Source organism: Mustelus asterias, unplaced genomic scaffold (assembly GCF_964213995.1).
Source record: "Mustelus asterias unplaced genomic scaffold, sMusAst1.hap1.1 HAP1_SCAFFOLD_945, whole genome shotgun sequence".
In the NCBI taxonomy this organism is placed as follows: domain Eukaryota; kingdom Metazoa; phylum Chordata; class Chondrichthyes; order Carcharhiniformes; family Triakidae; genus Mustelus; species Mustelus asterias.
The window spans coordinates 112,193-128,278 of NW_027590891.1; the positions used below are offsets into that span (position 1 = coordinate 112,193).

The following is a 16,086-nucleotide window of genomic DNA, read 5'->3' on the forward strand; positions in this document are numbered from 1 at the left end:
GCTTTAAACATATTCAGCGAGGTAGCCTCCACCACCTCAGTGGGCAGAGAATTCCAGAGATTCACCACCCTCTGGGAGAAGAAGTTCCTCCTCAACTCTGTCTTAAACCGACCCCCCTTTATTTTGAGGCTGTGTCCTCTAGTTTTAACTTCCTTACTAAGTGGAAAGAATCTCTCCGCCTCCACCCTATCCAGCCCCCGCATTATCTTATAAGTCTCCATAAGATCCCCCCTCATCCTTCTAAACTCCAACGAGTACAAACCCAATCTCCTCAGCCTCTCCTCATAATCCAAACCCCTCATCTCCGGTATCAACCTGGTGAACCTTCTCTGCACTCCCTCCAAGGCCAATATATCCTTCCTCATATAAGGGGACCAATACTGCACACACAGTATTCCAGCTGCGGCCTCACCAATGCCCTGTGCAGGTGCATCAAGACATCCCTGCTTTTATATTCTATCCCCCTCGCGATATAGGCCAACATCCCATTTGCCTTCTTGATCACCTGTTGTACCTGCAGGCTGGGCTTTTGCGTCTCATGCACAAGGACCCCCAGGTCCCTCTGCACGGTAGCATGTTTTAATTTGTTTCCATTGAGATAGTAATCCCATTTGTTATTATTTCCTCCAAAGTGAATAACCTCGCACTTATCAACGTTATACTCCATTTGCCAAATCAAATCCTTTTCCTTCCCCCCTCTGTACTCTATGAACGGTATGCTTTGTCTGTATAGCGTGCAAGGAACAATACTTTTCACTGTATAATAATAAATGTGACAATGATCAATGAATTAAATGTCATTAAATTGGGTTGAAGTGAATTAAATTATTAAATTAAATGGAATTAAGTTCATTGAGATTGTTCCAATTCCATTCAACCCAACTCAGTTCAAACTGGGCCATTGGGGAGGATCAATCATGGCGGCTCCAGCAGCTCCAATCCTCACAACGCGGCCAAGGTCCTGCCAGCACCAAAGATGGCCGCCGGCCGCCTTCCCAGCGCAGAGCAGCGCGCATGCGGCCTCCGCCCCGAGCGCCCGTCCCGAACATGACGTCATCCCCTCCCCGCCGCAGTTCGGCAATGCGCGCATGCTCCGCTTTTGTGGGGGATGACGCCCCGCCCCGAGGAGAGGCAGGGACCGACCCGCGCCTGCGCCGCCCGTCTGAAAGATGGCGGGTCCTCTAATTGTCACGCGCTGCGAGTTGTTGCTCTGCCAGGACCAGCCGCCGCCATTTTAAAGGGGAGGAGGTGGCGGCGGCGGCGGCGCCGGACGAAGCGGTGGCTGCCGGGACGGGTCTGGGAGTTTGGAGGAGCGGCGCTGGGATGAAGCTGCTGAGCAAATTGCTCGACAGGGACAAACTCTGGGTGGGTGAGGGGGAGGGTCACCATGGCAACCCAGAGGGGGGGGTAACTATGGTAACTGAGGGGGGAGGAGGGGCAGCGCGCGGCACTGGGGGGGGAGGGGCACTGGGGGGGGGAGGGGCACTGGGGGGGGGAGGGGCACTGGGGGGGGGGGAGGGGCACTGGGGGGGGGGGAGGGGCACTGGGGGGGGGAGGGGCACTGGGGGGGGGAGGGGCATTGGGGGGGGGGAGGGGCACGGGGGGGGGGGGAGGGGCACTGGGGGGGGGGAGGGGCACTGGGGGGGGGGAGGGGCACTGGGGGGGGGGAGGGGCACTGGGGGGGGGGAGGGGCACTGGGGGGGGGGAGGGGCACTGGGGGGGGGGAGGGGCACTGGGGGGGGGAGGGGCACTGGGGGGGGGGAGGGGCACTGTGGGGGGGGGGAGGGGCACTGTGGGGGGGGGAGGGGCACTGGGGGGGGGGGGGGGGGAGGGGCACTGGGGGGGGGGGAGGGGCACTGGGGGGGGGGAGGGGCACTGGGGGGGGGGAGGGGCACTGGGGGGGGAGGGGCACTGGGGGGGGGGAGGGGCACTGGGGGGGGGAGGGGCACTGGGGGTGGGGTGGGGGGGGGAGGGGCACTGGGGGAGGGGCACTGGGGGGGGAGGGGCACTGGGGGGGGGGGAGGGGCACTGGGGGGGGGGGGGGGGGCACTGGGGGGGGGGGGGGGGCACTGGGGGGGGGGAGGGGCACTGGGGGGGGGAGGGGCACTGGGGGGGGGGAGGGGCACTGGGGGGGGAGGGGCACTGGGGGGGGAGGGGCACTGGGGGGGGGGAGGGGCACGGGGGGGGGAGGGGCACTGGGGGGGGGAGGGGCACTGGGGGGGGGGAGGGGGAATGGGGGGGGAGGGGGACTGGGGGGGGGGAGGGGGACTGGGGGGGGGGAGGGGCACTGGGGGGGGGAGGGGCACTGGGGGGGGGAGGGGCACTGGGGGGGGAGGGGCACTGGGGGGGGAGGGGCACTGGGGGGGAGGGGCACTGGGGGGTGGCACTGGGGGGGGGGGGCACGGGGGGGAGGGGCAAGGGGGGGGGGAGGGGCAAGGGGGGGGAGGGGCACGGGGGGGGAGGGGCACGGGGGGGAGGGGCACGGGGGGGGAGGGGCGCACGGGGGGGGGAGGGGCACTGGGGGGGGGGGAGGGGCACTGGGGGGGGGGAGGGGCACTGGGGGGGGGGAGGGGCACTGGGGGGGGAGGGGCACTGGGGGGGGGGAGGGGCACTGGGGGGGGGAGGGGCACTGGGGGTGGGGTGGGGGGGGGAGGGGCACTGGGGGAGGGGCACTGGGGGGGGAGGGGCACTGGGGGGGGGAGGGGCACTGGGGGGGGGGGGGGCACTGGGGGGGGGGGGGGGCACTGGGGGGGGGGAGGGGCACTGGGGGGGGGAGGGGCACTGGGGGGGGGGAGGGGCACTGGGGGGGGAGGGGCACTGGGGGGGGAGGGGCACTGGGGGGGGGGAGGGGCACGGGGGGGGGAGGGGCACTGGGGGGGGGGAGGGGCACTGGGGGGGGGGGAGGGGGAATGGGGGGGGAGGGGGACTGGGGGGGGGAGGGGGGACTGGGGGGGGGAGGGGGACTGGGGGGGGGAGGGGCACTGGGGGGGGGGAGGGGCACTGGGGGGGGGAGGGGGCACTGGGGGGGGAGGGGCACTGGGGGGGGAGGGGCACTGGGGGGAGGGGCACTGGGGGGTGGCACTGGGGGGGGGGGGCACGGGGGGGAGGGGCAAGGGGGGGGGGAGGGGCAAGGGGGGGAGGGGCACGGGGGGGGGAGGGGCACGGGGGGGAGGGGCACGGGGGGGGAGGGGCGCACGGGGGGGAGGGGGGCACGGGGGGGAGGGGGCACGGGGGGGGAGGGGGGCACGGGGGGGGAGGGGGGCACGGGGGGGAGGGGGGCACGGGGGGGGAGGGGGCACGGGGGGGAGGGGGGCACGGGGGGGGAGGGGGGCACGGGGGGGAGGGGGGCACGGGGGGGGAGGGGCACGGGGGGGGAGGGGCACGGGGGGAGGGGCACGGGGGGGGGGAGGGACACGGGGGGGAGGGGCACGGGGGGGGGGCACGGGGGGGGAGGGGCACGGGGGGGGAGGGGCACGGGGGGGGAGGGGCACGGGGGGGGGGGGCACGGGGGGGAGGGGCACGGGGGGGAGGGGCACGGGGGGGAGGGGCACGGGGGGGGAGGGGCACGGGGGGGGGGGAGGGGCACGGGGGGGGGGAGGGGCACGGGGGGGGGGGAGGGCACGGGGGGGGAGGGGCACGGGGGGGGAGGGGCACGGGGGGGGGGAGGGGCACGGGGGTGGGGGGAGGGGCACGGGGTTGGGGGGAGGGGGTGGGGGGAGGGGCACGGGGGTGGGGGGAGGGGCACGGGGGGTGGGGGGAGGGGCACGGGGGGGAGGGGCACGGGGGGGAGGGGCACGGGGGGGGAGGGGCACGGGGGGGGGAGGGGCACGGGGGGGAGGGGCACGGGGGGGGAGGGGCACGGGGGTGGGGGGAGGGGCACGGGGGGGAGGGGCACGGGGGGGAGGGGCACGGGGGTGGGGGGAGGGGCACGGGGGGGGAGGGGCACGGGGGGGAGGGGGAGGGGGGAGGGGGAGGGGCACGGGGGGAGGGGGAGGGGCGGGGGGGAGGGGGAGGGGCGGGGGGGAGAGGGAGGGGCGGGGGGGGGGAGGGAGGGGCGGGGGGGGGAGGGAGGGGCGGGGGGGGGAGGGAGGGGCGGGGGGGGGGAGAGGGAGGGGCGGGGGGGAGAGGGAGGGGCGGGGGGGAGGGGGAGGGGCACTGGGGGGAGGGGGAGGGGCACTGGGGTGAGGGGGGAGGGGCACTGGGGGGAGGGGGGAGGGGCACTGGGGGGAGGGGGAGGGGCACTGGGGGAGGGGGAGGGGCACTGGGGGAGGGGCACTGGGGGGAGGGGGGAGGGGCACTGGGGGGAGGGGGGAGGGGCACTGGGGGGAGGGGGGAGGGGCACGGGGGGTGAGGGGCACCGGGGGAGGGGCAGCGGGGAAGGACGGGTGGAGGTGGCGGGTTTGGAAGGTGCTGAGGAAGGAGCCTCGGCGAGTCGCTGCGGGGCACCTTGTCGACGGTTCACACACCGGCTGCCGCTGTGTGTTGGGTGGTGGAGAAGGGGAGGGAGGGAGGGAGGGAATGTGGAACCCCCCCTGACCGTCCTTTCCCCTCCCGCAGGCAGGTCACCCTGATGCCCGAGGAAGCGGAGGACATGTGGCACACCTACAACCTACTGCAGATCAAAGACAGTCTACGGGCATCAACCATCCGGTAAGAGGGGGGGTGGCAATGACGGGCGCTGGCTTTGTGTGGGGGAGCCGGGGGGGGGGGGGGGGGGAGGGAGTCTCATCCTCGCTCTGTGGTAATCTGCTCGATGCATTTGGACGCATTGGATGCGTTTCGGTAGAACTAACGTAGGGGGGAGCTATACGATAAACGGCAGAACCATAAAGGGTGTGGATACGCAGAGGGACCTGGGTGTGCAAGTCCACAGATCCTTGAAGGTGACGTCACAGGTGGAGAAGGTGGTGAAGAAGGCATATGGCATGCTTGCCTTTATAGGACGGGGCATAGAGTATAAAAGTTGGGGTCTGATGTGGCAGATGTATAGAACGTTGGTTCGGCCACATCTGGAATACTGCGTCCAGTTCTGGTCGCCGCACTACCAGAAGGACGTGGAGGCTTTGGAGAGAGCGCAGAGGAGGTTTACCAGGATGTTGCCTGGTATGGAGGGGCTTGGTTATGAGGAGAGATTGGGTAAACTGGGGTTGGTCTCCCTGGAAAGACGGAGGATGAGGGGAGACTTAATAGAGGTGTATAAAATTATGAAAGACATAGATAGGGTGAACGGTGGGAAGCTTTTCCCCGGGTCGGTGGTGACGTTCACGAGGGGTCATAGGTTCAAGGTGAGGGTGGGGGGGAGGATTAACACGGGTATCAGAAGGACGTATTTTACACAGAGGGTGGTGGGGGCCTGGAATGCGCTGCCGGGCAAGGTGGTGGAGGCGGACACACTGGGAACGTTTAAGACTTATCGAGACAGCCACATGAACGGAGTGGGAATGGAGGGATACAAAAGAATGGTCTAGTTTGGACCGGGGAGCGGCGCGGGCTTGGAGGGGCCGAATGGCCTGTTCCTGTGCTGTATTGTTCTTTGTTCGCTCCTGTCTCTCACCGACGCTGTCCGCAACTCCGATTTATCTACTTTCGATTTGATTTATCGTTGTCACGTGTATCGGGATGCAGTGAAAAATATTGTTTCTTGCGCGCTGTACAGACAAAGCATACCGTTCACAGAGTACAGAGGGGAGAAGGAAAAGGATTTGATTCGATTTATTATTGTCATATGTATTGGGACACAGTGAAAAGTATTGTTTCTTGCGCGCTATACAGACAAAGCATACCGTTCATAGAGAAGGAAAGGAGAGGGTGCAGAATGTAGTGTCACAGTCACAGCTCGGGGTGTAGAGAAAGATCAACTTAATGCGAGGTCGGTCCATTCGAAAGCAGCAGGGAAGAAGCTGTTCTTGAGTCGGTCGGTACGTGACCTCAGACTTTTGTATCTTTTTCCCGACGGAAGAAGGTGGAAGAGAGAATGTCCGGGATGCATGGGGGGGGGTCCTTGATTATGCCGGCTGCTTTTCCCCCGAGGCAGCGGGAAGTGTAGACAGAGTCAATGGATGGGAGGCTGGTGATGGATTGGGCTACATTCACGACCCTTTGTAGTTCCTTGCGGTCTTGGGCAGAGCAGGAGCCCCAGACCGAGCTGTGATACACCCGGAAAGGATGCTTTCTATGGGGCATCTGTAAAAGTTGGTGAGAGTCGTAGCGGACATGCCAAATTTCCTTAGCCTCCTGAGAAAGTAGAGGCGTTGGTGGGACTTTCTTAACCATAGTGTCGGCGTGGGGGGGACCAGGACAGGTTGTTGGCGATATTTTCACTGTATCCCGATACACGTCACACGAATAAATCAAATCCTTCTCCTTCTCCCCTCTGTACTCTATGAACGGTATGCTTTGTCTGCATAGGGGCAAAAAACAAGACTTTTCGCTGTATCCCGATACACGGTGACAATAATCAATCAAATGAAGGATTTCGGGCCTACTCGGTACTAGGCCGAGACGCAGCCTGGGCCTCTCCTGACGTGTCAACCCTCAGCGCTTGTCCCTCCTTTGCAGGAAGGTGCAGACGGAGTCATCGACGGGCAGCGTGGGCAGTAACAGGGTGAGGACCACCCTCACCATCTGCGTGGAGACCATTGACTTTGACGCTCAGGCTTGTATGCTTCGAGTGAAAGGAACCAACATCCAGGAGAATGACTATGTCAAGGTGAGGAGGTGGGCTGTAGGTACGGAATAACAGCTACCCGGGAGAGAGTTACAGACTGGAATCTAATCGAGGGGTTCGGGGTGGTTTATATATAGAATAACAGACACCCGGGAGTGAGTTACAGACTGGAATCTAATCGAGGGGTTCGGGGTGGTTTATATACAGAATAACAGACACCCGGGAGTGAGTTACAGACTGGAATCTAATCGAGGGGTTCGGGGTGGTTTATATATAGAATAACAGATACCCGGGAGTGAGTTACAGACTGGAATCTAATCGAGGGGTTCGGGGTGCTTTATATATAGAATAACAGATACCCGGGAGTGAGTTACAGACCGGAATCTAATCGAGGGGTTCGGGGTGGTTTATATATAGAATAACAGATACCCGGGAGTGAGTTACAGACTGGAATCTAATCGGGGGGTTCGGGGTGGTTTATATATAGAATAACAGCTCCCCGGGAGTGAGTTACAGACTGGAATCTAATCGAGGGGTTCGGGGTGGTTTATATATAGAATAACAGCTCCCCGGGAGTGAGTTACAGACTGGAATCTAATCGAGGGGTTCGGGGTGGTTTATATATAGAATAACAGATACGCCGGGAGTGAGTTACAGACTGGAATCTAATCGAGGAGTTCGGGGTGGTTTATATATAGAATAACTGATACCCGGGAGTGAGTTACAGACTGGAATCTAATCGAGGGGTTCGGGGTGGTTTATATATAGAATAACAGATACCCGGGAGTGAGTTACAGACTGGAATCTAATCGAGCTGTTCGGTGTGGTTTATATATAGAATAACAGCTATCCGGGAGAGAGTTACAGACTGGAATCTAATCGAGGGGTTCAGGGTGGTTTATATATAGAATAACAGCTATCCGGGAGAGAGTTACAGACTGGAATCTAATCGAGGGGCTCGGGGTGGTTTATATATAGAATAACAGATACCGGGGAGAGAGTTACAGACTGGAATCTAATCGAGGGGTTCGGGGTGGTTTATATATAGAATAACAGATACCCGGGAGTGAGTTACAGACTGGAATCTAATCGAGGGGTTCAGGGTGGTTTATATACAGAATAACAGATACCCGGGAGTGAGTTACAGACCGGAATCTAATCGAGGGGTTCGGGTGGTTTATATATAGAATAACAGATACCCGGGAGTGAGTTACAGACTGGAATATAATCGGGGGGTTCGGGGTGGTTTATATATAGAATAACAGATACCCGGGAGCGAGTTACAGACTGGAATCTAATCGAGGGGTTCAGGGTGGTTTATATACAGAATAACAGATACCCGGGAGTGAGTTACAGACCGGAATCTAATCGAGGGGTTCGGGTGGTTTATATATAGAATAACAGATACCCGGGAGTGAGTTACAGACTGGAATCTAATCGGGGGGTTCGGGGTGGTTTATATATAGAATAACAGCTCCCCGGGAGTGAGTTACAGTCTGGAATCTAATCGGGGGGTTCGGGATGGTTTATATATAGAATAACAGATACCCGGGAGTGAGTTACAGACTGGAATCTAATCGAGGGGTTCGGGGTGGTTTATATATAGAATAACAGCTCCCCGGGAGTGAGTTACAGACTGGAATCTAATCGAGGGGTTCGGGGTGGTTTATATATAGAATAACAGATACCCGGGAGTGAGTTACAGACTGGAATCTAATCGAGGAGTTCGGGGTGGTTTATATATAGAATAACTGATACCCGGGAGTGAGTTACAGACTGGAATCTAATCGAGGAGTTCGGGGTGGTTTATATATAGAATAACTGATACCCGGGAGTGAGTTACAGACTGGAATCTAATCGAGGGGTTCGGGGTGGTTTATATATAGAATAACAGCTCCCCGGGAGTGAGCTACAGACTGGAATCTAATCGAGGGGTTCGGGGTGGTTTATATACAGAATAACAGATACCCGGGAGTGAGTTACAGACTGGAATCTAATCGAGCTGTTCGGTGTGGTTTATATATGGAATAACTTATACCCGGGAGAGAGTTACAGACTGGAATCTAATCGAGGGGATCGGGGTGGTTTATGTATAGAATAACAGCTACCCGGGAGAGAGTTACAGACTGGAATCTAATCGAGGGGTTCAGGGTGGTTTATATATAGAATAACAGCTATCCGGGAGAGAGTTACAGACTGGAATCTAATCGAGGGGCTCGGGGTGGTTTATATATAGAATAACAGATACCGGGGAGAGAGTTACAGACTGGAATCTAATCGAGGGGTTCGGGGTGGTTTATGTATAGAATAACAGCTACCCAGGAGAGAGTTACAGACTGGAATCTAATCGAGGGGTTCAGGGTGGTTTATATATAGAATAACAGATACCCGGGAGTGAGTTACAGACTGGAATCTAATCGAGGGGTTCAGGGTGGTTTATATATAGAATAACTTATACCCGGGAGAGAGTTACAGACTGGAATCTAATCGAGGTGTTCGGGGTGGTTTATATATAGAATAACAGATACCCGGGAGTGAGTTACAGACTGGAATCTAATCGAGGGGTTCAGGGTGGTTTATATATAGAATAACTTATACCCGGGAGAGAGTTACAGACTGGAATCTAATCGAGGTGTTCGGGGTGGTTTATATATAGAATAACAGATACCCGGGAGTGAGTTACAGACTGGAATCTAATCGAGGGGTTCAGGGTGGTTTATATTTAGAATAACAGATACCCGGGAGTGAGTTACAGACTGGAATCTAATCGAGGGGTTCAGGGTGGTTTATATTTAGAATAACAGATACCCGGGAGTGAGTTACAGACTGGAATCTAATCGAGGGGTTCAGGGTGGTTTATATATAGAATAACAGATACCCGGGAGTGAGTTACAGACTGGAATCTAATCGAGGGGTTCGGGGCGGTTTATATATAGAATAACAGAGACCCGGGAGTGAGTTACAGACTGGAATCTAATCGAGGGGTTTGGGGTGGTTTATATATAGAATAACAGAGACCCGGGAGTGAGTTACAGACTGGAATCTAATCGGGGGTTCGGGGTGGTTTATATATAGAATAACAGATACCCGGGAGTGAGTTACAGACTGGAATCTAATCGAGGGGTTCGGTGTGGTTTATATATAGAATAACAGATACCCGGGAGTGAGTTACAGACTGGAATCTAATCGAGGGGTTCGGTGTGGTTTATATATAGAATAACAGATACCCGGGAGTGAGTTACAGACTGGAATCTAATCGAGGGTGTTGTAGGGAAATATCCCTTACCAGTGCAGAATAGAAGTTGAGTCGCAAATCAAGGTTCAAAGCGTGTCTTTATTGTACAATTACTGGGATCCCAGGGAGACCCCCGTAGCCAGCTCAGAAACAGTGGCTTGGCCACGTTGATCTCAATTAAATCACATCAGCTCTGGATCTTTATAGGGATCCAAAATTCGCGCGGGAACATTTGATTATGCCTTTTTTTACACAATGTATAAAGTGGTCTGTCAGTTTCAAAAGTCCCTAGGAAGTTTCATGGATTAGCATTTGTATGGTGTGTGTTCGTGTTAATGGGATTACTTGGTCCTGCCCCGGTGTCTAAATGCGTTTCCCATTACTATCTCTATGTGTCCTCTTATTTAAATTGGTCCTATTGTTCCGTGTCTGTGTTTCCTGCTTGTGAGATTGAGTGTTAATGTCATCCTGTCCTGTTGGATGTCTGGGGTATTTCATTCTTAACCTTTTATCCTTATCTCTTAGTTTATCAGATTTTTATGTCTGCCTTGGCCGAATTGGTAATATTTCAGTGATAGCTTGGTTTTGATAACCCACTCTCTGTCTCGTTTCATAGGGATCTTGATCTTCCTTGGCCAGTTTAAAATGCAGCTATGCGCTGTTGCTAGGCAGATTAGGGATCTTCCGTAGTTTCTGAAATTCGTGAGTCTCTCAGCTGTGCAGGGGGAGACCCGATTGAATATCCATCCGGGGGTGCCCCTCTGCATTGTTGGCCCGTTATGAGTGGTGCCAATTAGTCCAATAAAAATATATTTGATGATACAAATATGGTTTTCTGGAAAATTTCCTCCTTCAGTCCCTCCTCTCGTCCAGGGGGTGCCATTCATGGCTGACCCCCCATGGACGACCTTCAGAGGAACTGTGATTTGTACAGCTGTTGTCCTTGCCGTTGTTCCTCCTCTTCTGGGTCGTTGTTAAGTTCTTGCATCTGGATACTGGCAGTGGGTAGCATTCTTGATGTAATATTTGCACATATCACTTTAATACAGGTTAGGCCAAGGCAGAGTGTGAACAGGATGGCTACCACTAGGATTAATCCCTTCATAATATATGCTCCCCAAACTGTGTTAAACAGCCATCCTAACCACCCATCAGTCCCTGTTAACCCCTGTTTAAAGTTATCCAATTGCTTTTGTATCCCGGACATGGCTGCTGTTATGTTTAGTGTCTTGTCGTGTACGTATGTGATGCATTTTTCCTTGATGATGGTGCATACCCCCCCTTGTCTGGCTAGCTGATAGTCCACCGCATATCTCGTTTGTTGTGTGTATAGTCTGAGTTCTGCGAGTTCTTGGTCAATTGCGCCTAATGCTTGTAGGGTGTTGTTTCCTAAAATGGTCAGTCCACATATGAAGAAGTTCCTATTACTGGCACTGATCACCCCTGCGGCGCCTCCCAGGGATAGTGTCCCCAGAAATCCATATCCTAAAGAAGACCCTAGTGTGACAGGGGCCTGCCAGTCGGAGCAAAATTCTGCGCTGATGGCCCTGGTCACTATGCGTTTCTGGACATGCCCTTCACTTGGGCATGGAACCGTGAGAGGTCTGATTGTCCCTACGGAAAAGAACCTTGGAGGCCTGTCTGTGGCCGTCATATATACATTTTTAAATAAAAACACGTACCCGTCTTTAACCCGATAACATGCATTACCCCGGGGTCGTTTGACCGCATGGCCCCATCTTGTGGAACCTTCCCTCCCCCTGGACTGTCCACTTGATTGTACCTCTTGGTGAGAATCAAATGGATATGTCCCTGAGGCTGAGCTTACGTGGGTGCTGTTGCACTTGCCACACATAAGCTGCCTGCCCGCGGTGACTGCAATGCATTTTTGTTGCTTGCAGTCACAAGTGAAGTGTCCTTCCCGGACCCGGCACTCCTGGAGAGCACAATGTGCCTCAGCGCATGAATCATTTTTAGGGACAAAGGCATGCACGCACCCCCATCCCTCTCCCTTAAAACATTGTGGGTAGTTCCCATGTGTCTCCTCCGGTTGGGGTCCCGTCCCCCTTAGAATTCCCGGCTCAGTGAGCTCTACACACCTTCCTTGTATCCCTTGCTTAAAGTACCCAATATGTTCTTTGCAGGGTGCCCCCGATGTGTCAATAGTGAATAACTCTTGTGGGAGCCACCCTGGTGTTGCGATGAATAGGGAGTTTACTGATCGCGCTGAGGGGTAACAAGCGGTCCTATTCCCATAGATCTGGATGTGTGTTTTCAGGAATAGGTTTCCTTCCATGATTGGTGGTTCTGCTCCCCTAACCCCCATATGTTGGAGTGTATTTACAATGGTCAGGGTTATTATCAGATATGTCCCTGTTCCCATATCGCTCTTTTTTTTTTTTTTCAACAGTATTTTACAATTACAGTATATACAGAAAATAAACAGGCAATTAAATTAAAAGTAGTTGGTTCCGACGTCTTGATAGTAGATCTGGTCCTGGTTCCTGTGGAAGTTGAATGAGCAAAACGGTATTTTTTAGTTCATTTGTCCTCATATAGTTTTAATTGGGTCCAGTGTTTCCAGACCCCCTGTCCCCTTATATCTATACAGGCACAGGTATCTCCGCTAATAATGACCTCGTAAGGTCCGTGCCATCTTGGGGCAAATCCTGGTTTTGCAGGAAGCACTTTTGTTAATACCCGGCTCCCGGCTTTTGGGACTTCTGGTAATATTTCTGAGTCCCCCTCTGCGTCGACCTGTGCCTGATTAGAAATTGCGGACCGGCGCATCCCCTTCAATTGGGTGCTAAGGTCTCGGATGTATTGTCGGATACATCCATTCATTTGTATGTAGTCTTATCAAAAGACATCGCTTTCCCCATTAAAATCACATGCCATACAGTTCCGATCTTTATATGAGTACTCTTACACTATCTCTAATTTGATCATTTGTTTGCGTGCAAGCGCTACACCACAGTACTTCACAAAATAATTATGTCTTTATCAATGCCCAATATAGTATATGAATATATCATACAAAGTTGGTTAAGGCTTTTCAGGATTTGATGTTATTCTTGTGTCTATATGGCAGTGCTATACTGTATAATAAAAATAATCAAGCGGCAGTTGTATCATACCACTTTACACATCGTACCCGTGATATCCAAACCCTTTTAATTCAAGCCGTTTCTATTTTTAAACTGAGCTCCAGATCGAAACCCCCGCACTCTAGGAAAAGTAACAGGCGCCGAATCAAAATCAAAGCAGGTACAATACATACCAGTTATTTGATTAGGAACATTTTGGTTTCTTAACTGGCTAGGTTTTAAGCTTTGCAGTGCTTTTATATTTGGCAAACCTTGAACCTTGATGGCTCATGAAATTCCGACGGCAGTACATAATTTTAACTAGTTCAGAATACTAAACTATCTGACGTTGGCAAATCGCGATATTCTGCGATTAATACTGTATTTCACTGACTTGATATACTCTAAACTAATTCATAGACCTCAGTCTTTTGTTCCTGCTTTTCTACCTTTCCACAAAATAACTTATTTTCTTCTCTTAACTCCTCAACTAACTCTTATAATTTCTACTTCAAGACAAAGGAAAGAGCACATGCTTCCTTCCAAGGTTTAAATCCTTTCTTAACATTAAAACAAACAACAACAAAGCATCCACGCAACCACTTTGTTTAAACACACACAGACACACACATGGAAGCTTCCAAAAGTCATTCCACAGTACATCCTTTTTCATTCAAACTTATCATTTCAGACTGGGATGAGTGTAAAACATTCAAAGAGAATACTGAACATTGATTAAGACAATCGCTTTTATTCTTCTTTCTTCCAAACTGTAATTGACTCAAAGCAGAAGTAAATTCAAGAAATCCTATCACTTTAATCTTTAACAGTTTTAACACTCTCCCAGCCCCCTGAGGCTAAACCAAGGTGCAATGTACTGCACCCACTGCCTGTAGCAAACATTCCACAGGAACAAAGAGCTCCCTGCTCTCAATCTAATTACAACAACAACCACCTACATTCGACAAGCTACCAGATCTCACAAACACACTGAAATACAAAAACTAAGATCTCTCCTATCCATCTGCTGCCTTTCCCCTGGCGTAAAAGGCTTATAGGTTGCCTTTGGTTGTGCTAACGTCCCTCCTCTCGTGACTGGCGCTAGATTATAATTGTCTATGTTTTCTTTTGATGCTGGAGTGGCTGTATGTTTCTGCACTGACTCGTATGGGCGCCGAGGGTCCGTTTCCTCTGATCTCTGCGTTATCTCCGCAGTGTGGTTTCTGTGTTCTAATTCCCTCACTCTCTCCTGTAATACTTTAATTTGTTCTGTCTCTTTGTGTCTCTCCTCCATTGAGGCATTTACTTCCTCAATTAGTCCAGCTAACTGGGTCACTAATATTACTCCCATTACTTTTGTTTTGTCCCGTTTAACTCCGTCTACCCACTTTCTTTGATCTTCTAAAGTTTGTGATGCGTTCCACCCATTCCGTTTCATCTTTGCAACAATCGCTTCTCTGGCTAACAGATACTTCAAAATGAGAGCTACTGCAGTTTCTCCCTTAACAACGTGGTCTGCCATTTTTCTGTCTAGCAGTCCTGCAACCCCCGTATGCTGGCTGCTACAGTAAAAGTGCCTCAACTCTCTCCCTTATCTCCTGTCACTGATACTGCCCCAGCACCGTCTGTATTGCTGTAGGTTCTCGTAGTGAGGTTCCAGTGGGTCTCTTTCCCCTGGGCTCCCCCAACTATTCCTGACACCTCACGCTTGGACTATTTTGTGTTGTCTTATTGGGATGTGTGCTGGTTGTTTAGTGGGTTTGTCCGCCCCTGTTCCCAGCCCCTCTAAGTACAACGCCTCCCGCTCGGCCACCACCCCCACTAGCAGGGTTGATCCGTTACCCCAAAACCGGGTATCCTGCTATGGGCTGTGGTGTTCCCTACAGACGAACAAGGTTATCAAACTCCGCCCGGGTCCCTAATGGAACCTCCGTCGTCGTGTCTCTTGGTCAGGATGGATCGGGTCCCCTTTTCCTCAACACTTACACACATGTATTCTGTTATCAAAGCCCCTGTTATAGTTAGTAACTGTATCGACTCTGAGGTTGTTCGTCCCTTCAGAGTCAGTGTTGTTACCCGATTTACACTGTCCGTGCCTTGCACCCTGAGTGCCTGTGCCTCTTAGCGCCCGCTTCAAAACCCAACCTTAGCGTGGGAGATTTCTCCTCTTAACGTCCAGTTTAGGGTAGGGCACCTTGAGTCAAGCACTCCCTTGTCCTATTGCCTTGGCACAGACAGCGGTTTCATTTACAATCCTGGGTTAGTTACACCAATTAGTTCTGCATGCGGTACTTATCTTTATATTAGTCTTAATTCCTGTTATCAAATAGCCCAAAACCTGTTATCTTTACCTCTGGTCCTTTACTCCTATTAAAGTTAAAAGTTACTTACCTTTTTCCACGCGGTCGTTCTGACCTGTACCTCTTTAGTGCGGACTTCTGTTTCAATTTAAAAACTTAGGCAAGATTATACAGTTCTACAAGACAACAATACTTAAAACAGACAAACCCTAACCCTTAAAGGTACCTCACTTTGAACGGAGACCTGCACTCGCCTTTGACTGCTCTGGATTTGTATCAGATTCGTTTAAATTTGATCCCGACTTTCAAACTGTGGCCATCAGTCAGAAGTCAGATATCAAATCCTGCTGACTACGCCATTTTGTTGTAGGGAAATATCCCTTACCAGTGCAGAATAGAAGTTGAGTCGCAAATCAAGGTTCAAAGCGTGTCTTTATTGTACAATTACTGGGATCCCAGGGAGACCCCCGTAGCCAGCTCAGAAACAGTGGCTTGGCCACGTTGATCTCAATTAAATCACATCAGCTCTGGATCTTTATAGGGATCCAAAATTCGCGCGGGAACATTTGATTATGCCTTTTTTTACACAATGTATAAAGTGGTCTGTCAGTTTCAAAAGTCCCTAGGAAGTTTCATGGATTAGCATTTGTATGGTGTGTGTTCGTGTTAATGGGATTACTTGGTCCTGCCCCGGTGTCTAAATGCGTTTCCCATTACTATCTCTATGTGTCCTCTTATTTAAATTGGTCCTATTGTTCCGTGTCTGTGTTTCCTGCTTGTGAGATTGAGTGTTAATGT

General features: G+C 53.7%; 1 protein-coding gene across 1 annotated transcript in view; it reads left to right on the plus strand.

Moving 5' to 3' along the window:
* Nucleotides 1-1,323: 1,323 nt before the first annotated feature.
* Nucleotides 1,324-16,086, plus strand: part of LOC144487642 (protein pelota homolog) — a gene marked incomplete at its 3' end in the record, with an annotated part of 35,930 nt that continues 21,167 nt past the window's right edge. Inside the window, 4 exon segments of the mRNA XM_078205719.1 lie at nucleotides 1,324-1,356; nucleotides 1,358-1,365; nucleotides 4,558-4,650; nucleotides 6,559-6,709. Of these exon segments, the coding sequence (XP_078061845.1) occupies nucleotides 1,324-1,356; nucleotides 1,358-1,365; nucleotides 4,558-4,650; nucleotides 6,559-6,709 (285 nt within the window).